General features: G+C 36.0%; 1 protein-coding gene across 1 annotated transcript in view; it reads right to left on the reverse strand.

Annotated features, from left to right (window-relative positions):
• ccdc141 (coiled-coil domain containing 141) overlaps window positions 1-21951 on the reverse strand; it is a 35274-nt gene that overhangs the window by 3488 nt on the left and 9835 nt on the right. The window contains exons 7-27 of the mRNA XM_082176657.1: window positions 21565-21818; window positions 20376-20495; window positions 18423-18617; window positions 16878-17050; window positions 16595-16736; window positions 15767-15886; window positions 15422-15613; window positions 15145-15324; window positions 14184-14363; window positions 13884-14009; window positions 13608-13796; window positions 12873-13034; window positions 12494-12643; window positions 6044-6184; window positions 5672-5869; window positions 5184-5367; window positions 4575-4687; window positions 4411-4473; window positions 3312-3851; window positions 1647-2476; window positions 641-813 (exon numbers count right to left, since the gene is read on the reverse strand). Of these exons, the coding sequence (XP_082032783.1) occupies window positions 641-813; window positions 1647-2476; window positions 3312-3851; window positions 4411-4473; window positions 4575-4687; window positions 5184-5367; window positions 5672-5869; window positions 6044-6184; window positions 12494-12643; window positions 12873-13034; window positions 13608-13796; window positions 13884-14009; window positions 14184-14363; window positions 15145-15324; window positions 15422-15613; window positions 15767-15886; window positions 16595-16736; window positions 16878-17050; window positions 18423-18617; window positions 20376-20495; window positions 21565-21818 (4425 nt within the window). The remainder of the gene's footprint in view (window positions 1-640; window positions 814-1646; window positions 2477-3311; window positions 3852-4410; window positions 4474-4574; window positions 4688-5183; window positions 5368-5671; window positions 5870-6043; window positions 6185-12493; window positions 12644-12872; window positions 13035-13607; window positions 13797-13883; window positions 14010-14183; window positions 14364-15144; window positions 15325-15421; window positions 15614-15766; window positions 15887-16594; window positions 16737-16877; window positions 17051-18422; window positions 18618-20375; window positions 20496-21564; window positions 21819-21951) is intronic.

The following is a 21951-nucleotide window of genomic DNA, read 5'->3' on the forward strand; positions in this document are numbered from 1 at the left end:
TTAATCTCATGTTGAATTTGATTATTGCAAAACATTGTTATAGTGATTTCAGTGTTATAGCCAAAATGAACAAATATGTGGTTAGTTGATGCATACATTTTTAAATAAAAAACAACCAACAAATAAAAAACACTAAATTGTTTACGTTAACATTTATATGGATGTATAAGGTTAAGTGTATATTTAGGTCCTGTGACTGATCACTATTTCAAAACACCTTTTTGCCTTCTCTAGTTCACTGCATTGTCCTGGAGCGTGACAACATAATTTTTTAAACTACAGATATTCAATGTTGTTTTTCCGAACAAAATAATAGAGCTGCATGCATTAAATTCTAAAAGAATAATTCGTTTTAGATGGAGTAAAGCACATCACACCAGAAGATGTGTCAAAAGAGTTTTTATATCTACCCATGTGCTCTTATATTTGTGCAAAGACAGTTAATTTTGTGCACACCAGTGGTTTTGTGACATGTGAAAAAGGTTCAAAAGTAAAGAGTCCACATCAATGAGTTTTCCTTATGTTAATGGCAGTGTCCGTTATAACAACAGCAGATAGAGAATCCACAAGAAGAAACAGAGGGTGCCAAAGCAGGTGTGCCAGTCCAGTTTGAGAACGTCAAAATCAGGGCTGCTGTTACCTTTGACCTGTAGCATGGAGCTGGACGAGATTGTGCCAGCTGAGTTTGAGGCAGTAACCACATACTGCCCAGAGTCTCTCACTGCAGAGCTGTGAATGAACAATGCATGTTTGCCTTCTTTATGGGACAGTTCAATGTGCTCATCATTGGCCAGTTTGTGTCCATTCTTGAACCTAAACAAAGAGTGAATTATGTCACACAATCACACCACAGCAAAAAAGGGCACTCATTAATACAGACTCAATGGAAGAGAGAAATTAGAGGTATGTTAAAGTTGAAGGTTTACAGAAAATAAATACAAACTAAGGAAATGTTAGCTACAGGAAATCTAGAATAAAAAGTTAGTATGAATGGATATGCATGACAGTGGAAGATAAATTAAATCGTTCAAATGAAATGGAATCAAAATGAATGGAATACATCAACTTTTCTCAACAAACCTGCTTCATGCAGACAGACACAAATATATGTCTAAATAATTGGTCATCTATCTGAACTACAAATACTGGGCTTTGTGATGAATTTTTAGTTTTTAAAAACTGGATATTGATCTATATGTTGTATAATGAGAATTTGCCACCCATTTAGAAACAAAAGTATTCAGATAATTATTAATCTATATATTACACCACCATTCAAAAGTTTAGGGCGGTACAATTTTTTTAATGTTTTTGAAAGTCAAAATTTATTTGATCAAACAGTAAAAACAGTAATATTGTGAAATATAATTTCAATTTAAAACAACTGTTTATTTTATTTTATATATATTAATAAGTGTTAAGTCTTCCGTTATATGTCTTTGCTATCACTTTTAAACAATTTGCTGCATCCTTCCTGAAATATTTCTATCTTTCCTTCCAAATTTCTTTAAAATCTTTCTGACCCCAAACTACTGAACAGTTATATTATATTATACATTAAATTATGTTATATTATATTATATTATATCGAAGAAATAGCAAAGAATGTTTTAATTTATAGGTCAAGTTTGTTATAAGCTACCCACCAGGTTAATGTAGGCTCAGGGAATCCAGTGACTTCCACCTCCAGTGTCACCGGAGAGCCCTCCATTACCGTGGTATTAGACAAGGGTTTGGAGAAGTTAGGACCTGTGCCGCCTGTCAGTTTGCCCATAACCTTTTTGGAAGTTGCCCGCCTGATCTCCTCTCGAATGGCTGTGGGCTTGCAGAGATCCGAGTCCAGCTCTGTGGTTAATGGGGTTGGGGTAGCATGCATGTTATTGGGCTGAGCACTGTGGCATTGACCCATACTGGACTCATGCACACACTTTTGCATATCAGTATGACTCTCATGCACTGAGTAGAGCGTTTCAGTGATGCTGCCTGGTGGTGGGTTGCCAGATTTCTTTAAGATGCTGGAGATGGTGTTTGACACAAGACTAGGAGCAGGTACTGTGAGGGGGCTTTGAAGAAAGGAGGATGATTCTGCTCTAAATCTGGCCCCCGAGCCAGTGGTGGGAGATGGGTAGCTCTCGGCTTGGCACGACATCCACTCCTGTTGCCTCTGGTTTAGGGTGTCACCCTGCTGGGAGTGGAACTGGTGGCTGTATTGGTTAACGCGATGGCTGTGAGAGCTCACGCAATAGCCATCATCAAGGTCATTTTCTGACTGAATAATGTTGGATTCTGGTGTCTCAGATAAGGGAGGCAGGGAGATGTCATCTGGGGAGGTGCACTCATATTCATCATTGGAGAGCGACTCCTCAGTGAGATGGTCAGGCTGGAACTCACCATCTGGTACACTTCCAACAGGAACTGCTGGCTCTGGAGTCCCATGTGACAAAAAGTCCTCCTCTAAAGAATGATGAGCTGCCATCTATAGAAATAAAACGCACAAATAAAGAGAAAAGAATGCCTGTAAATCTCCCAGTAAAATAATTTTTTGTTAGCATATTTTGCTAGTTAGCATTTACAAGCTTAATTATTGTTACATTCCTGTTTCTCGTCCTGTGTGTCATTGTTGTAGTCCTGTGTAGTTTTTTGGTCTCCATCTCCGCCGGCTCCACCGTGTTGGCCCTCGAGGGGAAAAACTACACAGGACTACAACAATGACACACAGGACAGGAAAGTAAATATATTAACTCAAAAATACATGAGAGTTATTAAATCTCATGAGAGATGACATGTAGATACACAGTTGCTTATAGTTAGTAGAATGTCTAAATGACTATCGAAATAAAGTGTTACCAGATATTTTATGTGATTATGGTGTATTATTTATACATAATTTAAAAGAGTATATGCATTTTACATGTCTGTATAACCAGCCATAGAAATTATTGTAATTTTTTTTTATTAAAAAGTACCAAGACATGGCCAGGATGTAAAAAAAAAAAAAAAAAAAAAAAAAATTATATATATATATATATATATATATATATATATATATATATATATATATACCCCACACTTGCACACTTGTCAAATGTAGTGTATGTTTTAAAAATACAAAATGTATTTAAAAATAAATAAATACATTTAAGTAAAACAGTATTTATCAGTCACTTAAAGAATAGGCCTATATTTGGTCGAATATAATTATTAAATCTTACTTATAAATTGCCTAAGTAAATAAATCAGTCAATCAAACCTTTTCAAAATGGCAAAAGGCACCTTTCCATTGAATGACTCTTATGTCAAACAATGCTCACCTTGGAATATGAGAGAAAAGGATGATTTCTACTACAGGCCTGATATTTGTCCTCAGAGTTGGTCTTCTGAAGAGGATGCTGTTTCTCTGTACCATGCAACTCCCTTTGGATATCTATGATGATGGGGCGAGATAAAGTTGGATCTCGTGGAGGTGGTGGTGGAGGAGGAGGAGGAGTTTCTTGTGAGTCTCTCTTGGTTTGCTGCATAGTGTGACTCCTCTTATCCCACTCCACAGGGGAATGGCTCACATTAATGATGTGGGAGTTAGAGATGGAAGTGTGCATTTCCTCTCTCCTCTCTATAGTAGATTTGCACATGATGGTCTCCACTTTGCTGGTCTTGGAATAGGCCTCCTGGGTGTGCAACCTGGTCTCTTGTAGCACTTTTTGATGCTCTGGATGATGCATGTCTGGCAGATCTTGGCTTTGTGCTTTGCGAAGCTGAGGTTTCTTGTTTTCTGGATTCTTGCCGACAGGCATCTCTTTAGTACAGTGTGGGCCTGTCATCTCAGGGGTATGTCCACTTTCCTTTGGTTCAGACTGAAGTGGCAACAGAAAAAAGTATGGTTTAGGGTTGAGCGATTTTCTGAATATATATGATATATTTGCAATGCCTTTGCTGATGACAAAATTAAACAACGTTGAATAATGGACTGAGTAAATACCCATTATATTTAACTATTATGTTTCCTTAAAGGCACCGAACTAACCCTTTAAGACCATCATTACACTGGTTTTATGATTCTTATCTTGTGATTTGTCTCCGATTTAAACTTTAGTTTAAGTTTATATATATGTTTATATGCAAGTTTGATTAATTTCTGTGAATTAGTTCAATTAATCGATTAAAAACTCTGAACTAATGATTCCTTTAGAAGATAATATACATCAAACATTCACACAAGATTATTCACAGATTTTATTTACAAACTTTTTTTTTAACTCTATGTTTTTGTAATTGAACTTTAATTGTAATTTCCTGCATTTTAAATTGAATTTAAATTGAATGTAACAATTTAGAATATAACATGTACAAAATGAAGGACGATGTAATTCTGGCATGTTTGAAATTGTAAGTCAGAGCGTTACTGGTGTTTACCGTATCAATGGTGTCCCGTTTGTTGTTGTCTTCAGGTGTAAGAGGTTGTTTCAAAGTCTCTAGCTACAGAAAGAGTTCATTTGAAAATATTGGTAAAAGTATATTTCATAAAAAATCTCAGATGGATGTACCAAGTACAATATTATGTTTGGTGTTTTCATCACCTGAAGTTTGGCCTCAAGGTCCAGCAGTCCATTTGAGAGTTCTTTTATTGATTCCACAATTTCATGGTGTTTGTTAATAGTTTTCTCCATATATTTCTTTCCATCTTCAGCACCTACATTTAAAAAAATCAGTCACACTGGAAGGCCCACAACACTTCAACTGACTAACTAAATGTCCTTCAGGGTTATATCTATAACATGAAAACATTGGGGAAAAAATCATTTTGACATCCTAATGATTGATACGCCTGCCAGTTGTTTAACTGGATTTGTTTTATCATATTGTTCTAGTGTTTCTGATGGGGTGGAATTGACCCGAAACATTTGCTACTATGTTGGATAAATTTCACATTTAAAATAATAAGTCCATGTCCACCTTGTAAAAGCACATTATGTCAAAGTTTAGTAATTCTAGCTTTAAAATTGATCAGAGGAACATTATAAAGAATTTGAAGGGTTAAAATTATTAATTCCCAAATTGCTGCTATTGCGTTTACACATTGGGCTCTCTAAGAAGTAACATACATAAATGAGGGTTAAATGCTCTGTTCTATTCATTGGAATGATAAAGAATACATTCCTCCAAACAATTCATTCTCAGTTTCTCACCATGTAGCCGCACTGCCAGCTCTGTGATCTGGCTTATTCTCTCCTCTTGCTGTGGTATTGTGGGCCACACAAATTTTTCAAACTGTTTGTAGAGAGAGCTGACTGCTTCCTTAGTCTTACATTGGGAGGAATATTTACCCACACGGACAACTGTGGAACTTGCCTCGTCGCACCAGAACTGATACTGTGTTTAAAATGAAAGGTGAGAGGAGAGACTATTTTCAGAGACTATTTATAGACATTTACTGAGAGACTGCTTTGAAGGCAAACATAAGTTAAAGCAAAGCCGATTCTTTTTGTTTCTACTTCATTTAGCAGCATTAGTAATGGGAAGATCTAAGAGTAAACAGAAATCTAAAACTTTGAAAGAAATTAAAAATTCTATAAATTCCACACCAGGATTATAAATTGAACATGTAAAATTGCTGCTGAATTGTGATAGTAGCTCCTATTGGCTCATTATACTGTATGTTCCTGGTGCACCCCACCTCCTCTAAGGCTTGCTGGAGCTTGACATTCATATCCAGGTTCTGTTTGTACTCCTCCACTGCCCTGTCAAAGTCGCACACCTGTCTCTGCAGCTCATTTAAGGCATCCTCAATCTCTCTGAGGCTGTTGCCAATTAAATGCCTCTCACTGCTGCTGGAGACTTTCAGAGTGAAGGCTTGCAGCTTCTTCTTCAAAACCTACAAAAGGGAGGGATTTGAATGTTACATTTTTTTAATATAAGACTCTCAAAGCATTAAAAAAAGAAATCTCCTTTAGGTATATGTCTGTATAATTGTGTCACTGCTGAGCAAAGATTCTGAAGAAAACATTAATAAAATGAGTGCAAGTAGATTAAAAGAGGGCTTCCTTACCTGCAGCTTTTCAATGTAAATCTCAATTTGCTGGAGCTGATTTTTCACCACCTTTACGTTTCTCGACTTCTCGTTTTTCTTCACGTAGTTGAATTTCAAATTGTTGAATTTCTTTTTGAGATCTTTAAAAGATTCTCTCAGCTAAAATAAAGGATTCAGGAAAAACATGTAAATAAGTGCCTAAAAAGTGCATAAAACACTCCACTAAAAGACAGCTAAGGGTGAATGAAGAAATAGTATGTCCACAAGTTAAGACATTTTTAAGAATTTTAATATAATTAACTGCATGTATTTTAGGGTTAGGGGTTAGGATTAGGTTTATAGTTAATACTACAGTAACTACATATAAAGTGTAACAAGAACACTAAAATAAAGTGTTACCAAAAACACACAAGGAGAAATTTTGTGGAAAAGTGGATAAAATGGATTTGGCCATTCATGTATTCAATAACGAAACGTCTTCAGCAGTATTTAGCTCACAGGATCACTAATCTCTACAGTGGTAAGTTTAAATTGTCTTCAGTAATATGAATCAGAAATCAGTCGGAGCCGCAACAGGCAAGGCTAACCCTTGGCCACAGTCTTACTGATGTGGTGGCACTCATGTAACCAGTGGGTGACGTCGCTACCAATAACACACCAAAAAGCTGCCACAAAGAACCGGCAAAAGTAATGATTATGAATGTGTCAAATATAGCAAGGAGACATTTTAATTGTTTATTAATAAACTAGTGTTTTCTGTGTCAGTGTCGGTTGACGATGCTGACTTTTCACAGTTTGTTGATTTTCGCAGTTTTGTGCCATTTTAGTAAATGCGCCAATAGAAAGAAATGCACATTTCATTTGATATGGATTACATAAGCAGAGAGAAGGCCTATAGCCTACTGTTTCTATTAGTTTTGAATTGTTTTGTTATATACAGTATATATATATATATATATATATATATATATATATATATATATATACAGTATATATATATATATATATATTATATATATATATATATATATATTATATATATATATATATATATTTCTCATCATGTCTGTGAGGCAAGTAGCCTATACGCTGAGTTTCGGTTAATTGATGAGATGAGCTCCAGTTCACATGCAATGCAAGTGATCGCGCCGGCGCCTCCACGGCCTGATTATATTGTCGGCTCTATTTGCTTCTTATTTATTAAATCCAGGCAATTTGTTGATGAAACACTGATTAAAATTAAGATACAATTTATAGAAAACGAAGTTTACTTTAAAGAAAGGTTTTCTACAATACAAAACTTAATGAAGTGGTCAAAATCATGTCTGACCCACTCAATATGTCTCCCGATATATTGCGCATCTTATGATTCTATCTTACTCATGCTGTTCACTTTTCATATAGGCTAATCAACATAGATGAAATTTTAAAAAAACATTATATAATTTAAACATAAATATGAAACTAAATAGCCTGTTTTCTTTCATGGCTACAGCATGTATAGTAAAGTACAGAGAAATTTAATGTTGAAGCGGGATTTGAGCAAACGCAGTTTTAACATGAGCATGTGGGGGAGGGGTGCAATTTTCGAGTAATAATCGAATAATTCCAAGCGATCATCGAATATTATTTTTGCTTGAAATGCCCATCCCTAATAAAGTCAGACTTGTGTGATATACAGTCGCATTTGTGTGTATAACAGAATTGTGAGATAAACTCGCAGTTGTGAGAAAAAAAAGTCAGATTGCAAGTTGCAATTATCTTTAATTTTTTTTATTCCGTGGTGGAAACAAGCTTCCATATGCTTCTGATTGCTTTTAGAAGGAAAAGCTGTCCATAAATGCTGGTCTAGGATCAGTTTTCGCCGTAATAAAGAATATTGGCAATCCTCTCGTTATAATAAGCAGTAAGACATTTATTGTGAAGACATATAAGTGAAGCTTCACTGATAATAATGGAACTTTGTGAAATCGCAATGAAATTGTATAACCGTTTTTTAATTAGGCTATAATAAAATGAGCTTTATAATAAAAATTTTCTGCCATGCCAAATCCATGTGGTAAATGTTTTTAAAGGGGAATCGCATATCCTCATGGTGTTGGTTCACCCTCCGCCTATTCGAAATTTCATTTTTTAAATTTTCAAATTTTAAATGTATCTTTGTGTTCTGGTGTTGTTTTAATATAGAACTTGGTCTATTTGTGTTTTATTAAATGCAGGATGTTATTGTTTTGAGACTCCAGTGTCCCCACGGCCCTGATATATATGGAACAACATAAACATATACAACATGAATCATTTTCATTTTAGGTTGAACTATCCCTTTGAAACCCCTCTCTAAAACCACAATATCCGCCTCGCTTAACATGCTGATTATGAAACGTGTAACCAAATATAAGATTAGTTGTACATGTATGTGCGGAGGATCTCTAGCAGAGGGCAGAGTGCAGTTCGGTGAGTCCAGGGGGATTATTTTAGAGGGATTAATTGTCAGACAGGTGGATGATTTATAATGCAGATCCATTTCTGTCCAGCCTGATGAGCTTTTGCAATGGTGTCCTGTCTCCAAATGACAGGCTCAAGTGTCGCCCAAAGACAGCTGCAGCCCAGCTTAGAGCCTGTTAAAGAAGCCTCATAATTGTCTTACTGGATTTTTCCAACAGGGGGCTGTAGAGGAAATTTCTGCTGCAGCCCAAACAGAGGTAGATGCGTGGAAGAAAGTTCAGTTACATTAATGGTTCCCATCTAAACAACTTACTCAAACTGTGCTCAGTAAACATTTATGGTGGCACTGTTTTTTCATGGCCTTGTGATCTGTAAAACAAGGAATGAGGGGTTTCTGTAGACCAAACTGGTAAATATCACACGGCCATCTTGAGTGCAATTAGATCCACTACTTAACAGGACAGTAAGAAATTTTACGCTCGATGGTGTTTTAGGCCCCCAATGGCTCCTTAGAGGCAGCTAACCATACCCTCAACCTTAAACCTACCCATCCCCTCGCTGCCTGGAAGGCGCCGTTGGGGGCATAAAACACCAAGTGCCAAATTTTACTTCTAATTCAACTCTAAAATATAAAGGAGTCAGCACAACTACAATGAAATATCCTTTCAGTAACATATGAAAGCTTCTGTAAGCAGTACACTCCTCCTTGCAGATGAACAGCAGCAACTGTCCAAGCTAAAATATCAGCTTGTTTACTCATGCAGAATATTTATGACTGGATGGTGGATCGATGGGTATGACTGACGTGACAACAATATGGTGCCTCACGTGGAAATTGAATTTGATACTATGTTGAGTCATGCCTTATTCTTGATATGAATAAGTGGTGATTTACAGTTTAATTAAAAATGAATTATTCTCTCCATTTTTGCTTTCGATCACATACTACACACACTATTGTTCAAAAGTTTGGGGACATGTTTTTTTTTTTTTCAGCGAGGATGCATTAAATTGTTCAAAAGTGACAGTAAAGACTTTAAACATTGTTACAACAAAAAAACAAAAAACAATTTTAAATAAATGCTGTTCTTCTGAACTCTCTATTCATAAAAGAATCCTGATCATGGTTTCCACAAAAATATAATATTGTTTTCAACATTGATAATAATAAGAAATGTTTCTTGAGCACAAAATCAGCTTATCAGAATGATTTCTAAAGGACACTGAAGACTGGAGTAATGATGCTGAAAATTCAGCTTTGCATCACAGAAACAAACTACATTTTAAAGTATATTAAAATAGAAAACAGTTATTTTAAATGGTAATCATGTTTCACAATAGTACTGTTTTTACTGTATTTGATCAAATAAATGCAGCCAGGGACTTCTTTCAAATAACAAAAACTTATCCACCCCATTCTTTTGAACAGTACTGTACGGAACCCTTATATGTTTTCATTTCATAAAAAAGTTTTCATAGTCTATGCACCAATCCAAACCCCACTGTTTAGAGAGTGATTTGAAGTGAAGACTCCCTACATTTTAAAGCCACACTAGAGATGTTCACATAAAACCAGAACATGTACGGACTCTATAAAGTACTGCTACTTTTAGAAATGTCTTTGCTCTATTTACAGTCTTGCAGCAGTCATACATTGAAATAGCATGACATCACGTGGCATGGTTAACTTGGATATGTTTAAGAAGCTTTGAATTTTGACTTCTACTCAGGAGTAAGATATAGACACAAGGGTTCTGGAATGCTGATTTACTAATAGAGACCCATGATTTTAATTGGTTCAATGCAACCCATGTCTTTGCGTGAAATCTCCTTGTGAAAATATAAAATATTTTTTAATTCTCCAGTTATCTTCAGAAACCTTCCAATATGTCACAGGTCTAAACCAGTGTTTCTCAACCTTTTTTGACTCCAATTAATTTAAATGAAAGTATAGAAATCACAGTTTTATAATTATTCAAAGAAAACTTAAAAAATAATTTTTAAAAAATAAAAATGTTTTAGAAATATATTGAATTTCAAGCTTATTTTAATGCTTGTTTTGTCTTTATTTTACATCATCTTTATACATCTATAAAAGTTTGCTGAGGCCACCTAATGGACCCCAGACCCCTAGTTTAGAATCAGTGGTCTATATGCCTGTGCTTATTCATTTAGAGAGGAAAAAACTGAAATTGTTCTCCTCTAGAGGGAGACAGAGAATATAATATTATCACAACAGTAACAAATGTTTTTATGAAGACATTCTAAAATGTTTGAAATTATTTATGTTGTCTATCACCAATCTCTAAAATTAAACTAGTGTTAACATTTTTTGCAGTCCATGTGGCAGCTTAAAAAAAGAAAAAGAAAGTTTTCCTCTTACACATAAACCAATTTGTGCTGTAATCAAAAATCATAAAGGACATCATGAAACTGAGTCGTGATAGGAAAGTGCCCTGGGAGGCTTGCAGTGTAATCCTGGGGATTGACTGTTGGTTTTGTGGTTGGGGGGCATTAAGTATGTGATAAGGGTGGAATCCTTCCTGCTATCTGAAGTGATGAGAGACAAATGGCAGGATCCCTCAGTCAACAGAGGGAAAGACAAACCCTGCAGTTCACAGGCTAAATTTAACAAGCTATAAATAATTCAGGGAGAGTGACAATGAGAGTTAGCCAACACATGTGTTGCTGAGCCCTGGATCTATGGGCTGGGACATTAACACATCTTTAAGGAAAATGACAGACAGTAAGGGCTGGACCAAAATCCTTCTTCATACAGTTAAAAGGGGATCATGAGGAATCAAAGCTTCAGTGATCTGAACAAATTAAAACATACTAACTTCCAGAACCCAACATTTCTTCCCCAGTGAAAAAAGGTCATTTGTTGAAACTTAAAGGGATAGTTCACTTTGAAATTAAATTTTGGTATGTTTTAGCTTACCTCAAGGGCATCCAAGATGTAGGTGTCTTTTTTTCCGCAGTAGTTTCAATTTTGATATTTTTAGGTCAAACCGTTCTTGTCTGTCAGTCATATAATGCAGGTCGATGGTCACTGTCTCAAAGAGCATGCACAGAGTCCAAATTAAAACATCTGAGAGCGCGGGCGGGTATAGATTATACACTAGATGTCGCATTGGCTACGGTTTCGTTCCAATGAACTGCAGTAGCCAAGGCGACTTCTATTGTATATATCTATACCCCCCCGCGCTCTCAGATCACTTGGACGTGGCTGTGTTCAAGAGGTAAAAACGATATAAATACTGTTCGTTTTCTCACACAAACCGCTCGTTTCGTGTCTTGGGCCATCAATGTGTACTTACGATGGGGAATTGTTTAATTTGGACGATGGGGAATTGTTTTAATTTGGACTCTGTGCATGCTCTTTGAGACAGTGACCATAGACCTGCATTATATGACTGACAGACAAGAACGGTTTGACCTAAAAATATCAAAATTGAAACTACTGCGGAAAAAAAGACACCTACATCTTGGATGCCCTTGAGGTAAGCTAAAACATACCAAAATTTTATTTCAAAGTGAACTATCCCTTTAAGCTGCTAAATTGGCTTGATCTGTACTTTCCAACGTTAAGATGAATACATTTGAAAAAATGACTGCCATTTTTTGCACATTTAAATCCACCATTGCTTTGCACAATACAATGCAGGCTTTGCAAAGAGGCTGTGAAGGAGGGGACCATTAATAACTATATTGGACCCAACAGTCTTGTTTCACATGCATAAGGGTCGTTTTCACTGGAGTCTTAATAGCACAGCAGCAAATAACGCCTCTTTGAGTTCTAAAAGATAATGGTCTAAGTTATGACTGCTTTGGGCACAAAAATATTATAAGTGGACCTCATGGGGAAAAACACAGACAAGTGCAAATAAACACTTATATTATATTATCTTTATTCCTGTGTTCTTCCTGATCTGCGCCTCTGATGAGGTTAGTAGGTCAGAGATCACTACAGATTAGTAAATGACCTAAACCCTGACCAACCGACACACACACAATACTCACCTCACTGATTTCTTCCTTATGAAGGCAGAAGTGGACGTTGCTTATCAAACTCTCTTCACACTTACTAGCCTCAGCGATCCAGTCAGTGCTTCCTCTCTCCAACTTTACCAGTTTCTCATGTAACTGCTGCACTGACAACACCAGCACATGCTTGGAGCATAAAGAAGGGGGGAAAAGGATGGTCATTTGTGGCAGTTTCTATCAAATCAATGACTATTGTTAATGCATCGTAAAGAAATAATCAACAGCATGGTTCCACATGTTCTGTTGACATTATGTAAATTATGTAACAATTCAGATTCAGGTAAGGAAATCCAAATAATGCATGGATTTTTTTAAGATACTGAGGGCATGAAATATTGTTAATCAATCAACGCACCGACTGCTGCACAGTGCTGGTGAGGTCTGCACCCAGCGAGAGGGCCAGCTTATACAGATGGCGGATGTGACTCTGCCTCTCTTGGTGCTGAGTCAACTGAGTCCTGGCCTGACTGGTGTCACTAAACACCGTCACTGGTTCTGTGTGTAAGACGGTATCCAACTAAAATAAAATAAAGTAAAAACAATTATGCTTAGGCTCCAAATTTCAGTATCTAATGTAATGTAATATAATTATTATTGCTACTAGTAGTTCTACTATTGGTTAACCAAAATTTTTATTTGTCTACAAAAAAATATTGTTTTTAATGAGGCAACTTAGTGTCCAGCATATAGTAATAACATTCAGTACTTGTTCAGTGCTGTTTAAAACAATTGCATCCAATTAGTGAATGATGATGATAATTATTATAATAATTATTTTTACTACTACTATTATTAGTGTTTAGTCCAGTGGCTTAGTCACAATTTATAGTTGTCAGGATGTAACTTGTGGCGCTGGCTAAAAGAATGCGCAGCTTGGTTGGTGACTGAAGAAGATGCTTTTAAATTTTCTGCATCACTATTTAATTCTCATGCTTTAATTATTAATTACTCTAAAACTGTGAAAATATCAATAATAAAGAATGAGAAGGTGTCCATCTATTAACAGTACATATCAATTCTTATTTTAAATCCATCACAATCTCTGATTTCTCTAATTCTAAAAAGTGTTCTGACAGAAATGGGACTTTACCTCTTGATAAAGCTGATGAAATTTACTGGCCATACTGAGAACGGTTTCATACTCCCTGATTTTGTCTCTGATATGCTGATGTAGCTGCAGAAGCTCAGAAACTTTCTCGTTCTTCTCTTTCACTGGTACCCCCTTTAAGCCGAGCAGCTCGGATGTTTTAACCAGGAATTCCACCTCTGCATTCAGTTGCTATGAAGGTTTTAAAATGTAGGTTAGTTGTAAAGTTGCTAAAACAAATCATAAGCACTGATGAGAAAGCAAAAAGTCTTCTCTCACCAGGAATTCTGGCTTTACAGAGTTGAATTTCTCCTGTAGTTTATACACAGACTGAGGATCACCCCCCAAATCAACCTTTGATGCTGGAGCAAAAATCTCCTCCAATGCCCTTAAATCATGAAGAACCTGCAGGCAATTAGCGAAAAATTTAGGGCATTGAACAAAGATGGTCTATTAATAATGTTTTGCTGTAAAAAAACTGTCTCTTTAAATGCTCTAATAATTGAAAATAATATGGATGGGCCAACATTTCACAAATTGCCATATTCTGATGTATTTCCAAGTGAAATCCCAAGTTACCTTCTTAAGTTGATCTTTACATTTTTTCCATTGCTTCTTCACAGATTTTATTTGACTGTAATGAAGTTGCCAGGATGTCCACAAGTCTGCTAGTTCAGATTTCTTCTTGGTCAGTGTCTCCATATATTTTTCTACAACATGCCCTGCTGCTTTAACGTTTAGATTCAGGTTGCCACTGATCTGCAAAATAAATAAATAAATACATACACACAAAATATTTATTTATTGTTTGATTTAAACCCCCAAGACACTGCCATAGATTTGTAAAGACCACTTATTGTTAAAGGGATACTCCACCGTTTTTTCATATTAAACTATGTTATTCCCTTAACTAAGACGAGTTGATACATACCTCTCTCATCTCAGTGCGTGCACTCAATCGCTCTGGCGCGCGGTGACACTTTGATAGCACTCAGCTTAGCCCAGTATATTCAATGGTATCTAACAGCAATGAATTTAGAAGTGACCAAACACATCAACGTTTTCCCTATTTAAAAACAGTTACACGAGTAGTTATACGACCAAGTATGGTGATACAAAATAAAACGTGGCGCTTTTCTAAGCGGGTTAAAAAGGATAACTATAATGTATGGCGGAATAGCACTTTTGGGAATACTTCGACTCGGCGCACGCCTGATCCCCTTCCTTAGAAAAGCGCCACGTTTTATTTTGTGTCACCATACTTGGTCATATAACTACTCATGTAACTGTTTTTAAATAGGGAGAACATTGATGCGTTTGGTCACTTCTAAATTCATTGCTGTTAGATACCATTGAATATACTGGGCTAAGCTGAGTGCTATCAGAGTGTCACCGCGCACCAGAGCGATTGAGTGCACGCACTGAGATGAGAGAGGTATGTATCAACTCGTCTTAGTTAAGGGAATAACATAGTTTAATATGAAAAAACGGTGGAGTATCCCTTTAAGCTTGTGTTAAAACGCTCTACAGCGTTTCTTACCATGTTAGATGAGTTAATAAAGTTGTTGCCTAGATCCTGCATGGTGAAAAACCTCTGCAGCAATGACTGCCACTTAGCATCCAACATTTCCTTCATGGATGCACCTGGTCCTTCATTTTCCTCCTCTTCCTCTGGCTTGTTCTTGTAGCATTCCTGAAGAGTCCTTATCTGCTCCTCAACCTGTGCCACCACAGAAAATATCATCATTGGACTATTGGCCTTAGTCTAACTGGGTACTTCATTACAATAAATATATGTCATAAATATATAACCATACCTCATCTGCACAGCGCAGAAAGTCCACATAGGGCCTGAGGCTCTCCACGTGTGATGATATGTTCCTTACCAATGTTTTCACCTCCTCTGCCAGAAGTGAAGCTTTGTTCGAAAACTCGACTGTCTCTGAGGATTCCAGTCCCTTTAGTTCTTTTATAAAACTAGTTATAGCCTCTGATTCTCTCATAGCATCCTGCAGGACAAAAACACCACGGTTTACAATGAGTAGATCTTCATAGCACTTTTTCGAACTTTTTAGGAGTTGTATAAAATAATAAAATAACACAATTCACTTTGAACTTTCCATATCATATTGTACTCTCAGTGTATGCGAGTATAAAGACACCTGAGACTGTGAGAGTAGCTCAACATGCTTGTTAAGGGTGTCCTCAGCCTCAGTTAGAGATGAACCAGGCTCTGTGCTGGCAGACAGGACACTGTTGCTGCTCTTAATCCAAGCAGAGACCTGTAGAGATTCAGATCATTGAGGAAATATATACACTTTTCAGCAAGCTACTGTGAAATATTAAGCCACATTTATTGACATATAATAAACAATCTAATGATGCATTTAAAAAAAAAGAAAAGGGTGAAGAAAGTTTAAGGGTGAATCTCAGGAAAACATGTCCAGGTTAAATAAATAAACAAATAAATAATACATTTTTGCATTTGTTTAGTTTAATCAGCATACAGGCAAGATAAAATATAACCATGATCTATAAATACTAAAATTACATTTATAAAAAATATAAATACATAAATAAATTGTTTTAAAATTATTATTATTATTATTATAAATAAATAGTATTCGTCCTTTCAGCATTAAGGCAACAGCAATGACAACAATGGTGTATCATTTTTTATTATTATTAGGTGGAGAAATGTGCCAATAAACGTACATATTTTGTGACATTAGATAAATAAATTTGATTTGTTTTTAATCAGCATTTAAATAGAAAGTCAACCTTAAATAATAATTATATTTTTGCATTTGATTAGAAAGGCAACGGCAAATACAACCATAATGTATAAATACTTAATATAAATGATGTCTTTGAATTTTAAGTATTATTATTTATTACAATCATTTAAAAATAATGTATCAAAAAAATTAGTTTCGCCCATAATTCTGTCTTAAAACAGTGAAAAGAGAGACTATCTAATTTTTCTATACCTTAGCCACCAGTTCTTCGAATGAGGAAACCAGCTGCTGCCTTTTGCCTGTTAACTCTCTGTGGGCATGACACTCATGGCTCAGAACCTCAATTCTCTCTTTGATGTATCCCAGCATCCTCTGTAGCCCTCCAACTTGGGCACTAACAAACAAACAAACAAACAAACACAGATGCCTGACATTGCACAGAACATCCCAATCCACGGAAAACTTGGAGTCTGGATATCAGCTGTGATAGGGTCTTTTTTTAACACACTGTAGCATCTGCTCTTTGTCTTCTCACCTCTGTGGGTCAAGCTTCTGAAGGAACAGCTGACCTCTCTGAAGAGGCTCGGTGGATGAGTCTTTTATACTGCGTGAAAACTCTTCATGTTTCCTAGCCAGCTCAGGTAATGACAGAGGTTGAGTCTTCAGCTCCTTTATAGCGATCTCTATCGTGCCCAGCACCTCAAATGCCTGATGACAAAAAAATATATCATTTCATAAAACATTTGTATTTAATACATAAATGTGGATCACTGAGTCTATGCTGACTAACTGGCCAGATTTCCATTTGTAAGTCAGGATCCAATCTCTTGAAGTATATATTTAAACGATTTATACTTTACGAAATATTGCAGTACAAATGTCTCCATTATGGCCCTCAAAAGACCAGCCTTTGTCCAAATTAATTTGATTGAATTTGATTCTCACTAATTCTTCTGCTTCATCTTTTAAATTGTCCTTTCTAAAAAAAGCCTTGCACTTATATACATTCAGAAAGTCTTCTAGTTTTGTGGAACAGACCAGCCATTAGTCGGGTGGGTAATTACACAGAAAAGAGAAAGACCACAAAGCATTCGACCACTGGATTTACAGAAATCATTCCACTTTTGAGAAGTGTTTTCTCAACATTGCATATCGAATCAACTCCTGATGAACACTAATCATTATTTGAATTGTCACATTTATTAACAATATATTGCAATGTCTTTGGAAGGCTTTTGTCTTTCAAACTGTTTTTTTGTTATTATTTTAAAATTATTTATTTTAATTTGACATTTTTATGATTTATTTAATTATTTGCTTTTCATTAAACTCCCAAACCCCCTACAGTTCCTTCACAAACCCTATCCTATTCAATTCAATGCAATAAACGAGTTTGGTCAAAAGTAATCTGAAAGTAAAAGTTTCTGTAATGGTGTAGTTGCTGTTTTGATTCTCCTGCGTATTCTTCCTGTTAATTATTAAAGACTGTTTATTCTTTTTGGATTCATGCGTGTTTGACAACCTGTGACAATTACATCACCAACTTCAATTTTTGCCATGCAATGCAAGTAACATTAAATATATTATGCAATTTAAAATTCCCCTGATATTTCCAGGTTTTACACATTCTGCATGAATTAACTATATCAACTTACATTTTATAAGCACACAACAAAATTCACCTTTAAGGTATCCGTGTCATTTATGTTTTGTTAAAAATGTAAAAGTTTCTTCAAGTAATGTTAATCACAGGCCTTAAAACCTTTATTCCTGAGGAAATCCACTGCAAATTAGCCTTCCAGGTTAGCCTACAATTTGATGTTATGACCAAACAGCTTGATATCAATGTATGCTCTCTTTATAATATCACTCTCTTTTATAATACACACTCATATTATTACAATATACATCTCCACTAGGGGGTACTACCTTCAACAACAAAACACATAAGTCACTAGAGTGCGCTCAGAAGAAATACAGCCGCTGAAGTGTTTACCAAGAGTTAGAGCTCTGTCAGCTCAGTTATCCAAACCTCAACTTAGTCAAAGCATGTGAAGTGCTACTACACTAGAGTGCATACTTTATTAGCACTGCTGTAAAAGGCATTGCTCTCCTGTAGATGAGCCAGCCGATTCATCATGAGGCTCCAGAACTGCTCGTGTGTAGTTTTGAGCTTCTCACTCTTCTCTGACAAGCGCTGAAGTTGTGTGGACTCATTCGAGGAAAGCAGATCTGATGCCTGCTGTAGTAACCTCTCGACCAGCACACCCCAGTCCTGAAGGAAGATGAAGGAAGATACAGTATGAAACAGTATTATTTGGGCCAGTCCTGATATGAAGTACCTTTTAAACTGGAAAAGAATATGTGTGGGCTGTAATATTAGCAGCTATTTCTATATCAGATTTTAAATCATGTGATGTGGTCAAGCTCAGACACTTTATTAATTATAACTTGATTATTTTACACAATGGCAAGTAGATTAACAGTTCAGAAATAGAGATCTAATGTTACTGTAGCTGTCGCTCAGTGAGGGATTTAAATTACATGATGATGTCAATTTAATTTTGAAAGTTATATAATACCATACACATTTCTTTTTTATTAAAATGTTTTATGTAATGTATACAATTATTATATATATATATTTATATATATATATATATATATATATATATTTTTTTTTTTTTTTTTACTGATGTCTGTGTTGTTGTTTTCCCACCAAAATGATGTCACATCCTGATGTCTGGCTTTTGCTAGTAAAATAGTTGTTTGAATGTTATAGAGCAAAAACAGGATGGAAAAGTGATTTTGTGGACAAAGACCTGTATACTAATTATAGATTTAATCAATTAAAACACAATGGCCTGGTTTCACAGACAGGGATTAGATTAAGCCAGTATCAGGCCTTAGTTCAATTAGGACATTTAAAGGTGCACTAAGCATTTGGGCTGAGGTTTTTTTTTTTTTTTTACTACGTTTTTTAGGCTGAAACATTTTTTGTCACATACAGCAAACATCTCCTCACTATCCGCTAGCTGCCTGTCCCCTGAACACACTGTAAAAAAAAAACGCAGTCTCTGTAGACAGCCCAGGCTCCACAAACGGCAACAAAAACAAACTGGCCCAGCCTGGACCACGAAACATAACAAACAGTGTTCCAGCCAATAACTGATAAGAATGATTTGGGGTTGGTGGTTGGGGGGTTAGTGCGCGTGCACATGAAGGGGGGTGTGGGGAGTGGAGGAGAGAGAAGCATGAAGAGGGAAGTTAGCTAGAGGAGAGATGTCCTAGACCTAGACAACGACTAACGTTAGAATTATATTCTCTTGAATTTTTATATGGCCGACACACGACCAAAGAGACGACGTTCCGATGAACAAATAGAAAAGAAGAGGGAAAAGGAGAAGGAACACGCAAAGTCACGAATTCATGACTGTTTCAGGAAGCACGGAAGGGAGGGGGAGGGGATGGGATGAGGAGGAGGGAGGGTCGAGCTAGCCTATCGAACGTCAACAAGAAGTGACGTCACCCAACATCGCTTAGAGCACCTTTAAGTAGCTTCTATAATAATGCCTTAGAGAAAAACAATACAATGTGCATCTTGAGACAAAACAATGGCACTGACATATTTTAAGATATGTCAGTGCAAGTTGCTTTCAGTTAAAACGGCTCAAATATGCATTTTAGTCTGAGACTAGCCTTGTCTGTGAAACTGGAGGAATGTGTTTTGTTTTGAAACATTTTGAAAAGAGAAATAAATAACACCTGAAATATTCATACTAAATTGTTTTTTAGAAGACAGCGCATAACACCTGAGACAGAGAAAACATGGCAATAAAATTTATTAAAATTCAATTATGACATTTACTCATTGTATTGTGAGAAAAAAATACTGTATGTTTCCCATCTTGAACCCCACTAGGTTTAATATTTTATCCAATATATTAAGGAATATGTGATTTATTTTACATTTATTTTATTTTACTGTGAATTTAAACTGAAGCTAGATGTTTACTAAAAAGTGATCTCTTACCTTGGCTTTCTGTTCAAACTCTTTGCATTCATGTAGTAAGTCCTCACTTTCTGACAGAGATGAACCCAGCTGACTTTTTTCCAAGAGCAAAGTAGTCTTTTCCTTAAACCATTGTGTTACCTGTTTAAAAGCACACATTACACAATTTTAAGTGTGCAACAGTGTGAGAAGTGTGAGACCTGAAGTATAATTGTGCAGTAAATTTTACAATTTAATACAATTGTATTAATGATACAAATGATCAGCATAAAAAATAGATAAAAGTATATTTTATTATTTGCTGTCTTTAATGACAGCGATACAGATCTGACATACATAAAACCTGATGATCATGTTTTCCAGCAAGTGTAGGTATGTTCTAAAGAGCTTCAATGGAAGCAAAGACATCTGACTGTCAGTTTTTCTCTTTTAAATTTTTTTTTTTTTTTGTGATAATCTTAAATATTATTTTATTCACAGTTTTTTAATTCAGCAGTATACATTTATTATTATTTTAAATTGAACATTGTGATTCAAAACATTAGTGAAAGCAGTAAGAGCATTTCCACTGGGATCATATCAAACACAAGTATGTGCCCTGTCCCCTCTCAGCATGTTAAGTATGCTGGACAGTTATTTTAGTTCAACATTTTTAAAAGGCAGCCGGTCATCAGCATGTTTTTGCAGTGTGCCTTTGAGCTTGAGTAACCTTTACTATTTACTAGTTTGTAGAAACTAAAGTGAACACAACAAAAAGCCACTATCATGAAAATTATGACTTTCACGTTAGCTATATTCATCATTTCATATTTTATAAACAAGCTATTCATTGCACAATGGCAGGAATGTCAGGATTGTGACTGGTTTCTGCAGAACCCTTTATGCAGCACAGCCAGACATTTACTGTTTTCATTTTATTCTGATGTCATGTGGTAGATATCTTAAAGGAGCAATCAGTAAATTTGAATGTTGCACTAGCCAGTATTGTCTTGGACCTGGCGTAGCTGTAGCATCCAGAAAACGAAACAAAAAAAATGAAAAATTCCAAGCCGAATACTTAAAAATAGTGCCTCTTACACTCTTCTGTCGCAAGTCCAGGTGCAGCTGATGGCATATCTTCTTTTACGGATTTTTTTTTTACTTAACTTGAGACACATTATATCCAGTTTCTATACTAAAAATGACTTTTTCTTCTGGCAGAGTGGCTTACCTCCTGTTCCTGTCGCTCCCACTGGCAAATGCGGTGGATTGTTTCCAGCTCATGCTGCTGATGTCTCATGCAAATGTCCACTTGCCTGCGTCTGTCCTGCAGAATCTCCATTAGACCTTCAACCTTTCCGAAGCTGCTTCTGGCCCCATGAGAAGCTCTGTCATACTGCAGGGCCTTCTCGGACTGGAAGTCCTTCAAAAATTCCAGCAACTCACGACTCTTTTTCAACACCAGCATTGACTTCTCCAACATCCCTGAGGATAAAGCACAAGCTTTGGTGTGTTTGATCCTACAGTGTCTATGACAGATAACAAAAAGCTCTATGCAGACTTATTTTGACGTTCATATAATGATGATCTCATTATAGTGTTTTTTACTGTCAATCTA

The sequence above is a fragment of the Leuciscus leuciscus genome (assembly GCF_965113295.1).
Source record: "Leuciscus leuciscus genome assembly, chromosome: 7".
Lineage (NCBI taxonomy): Eukaryota > Metazoa > Chordata > Actinopteri > Cypriniformes > Leuciscidae > Leuciscus > Leuciscus leuciscus.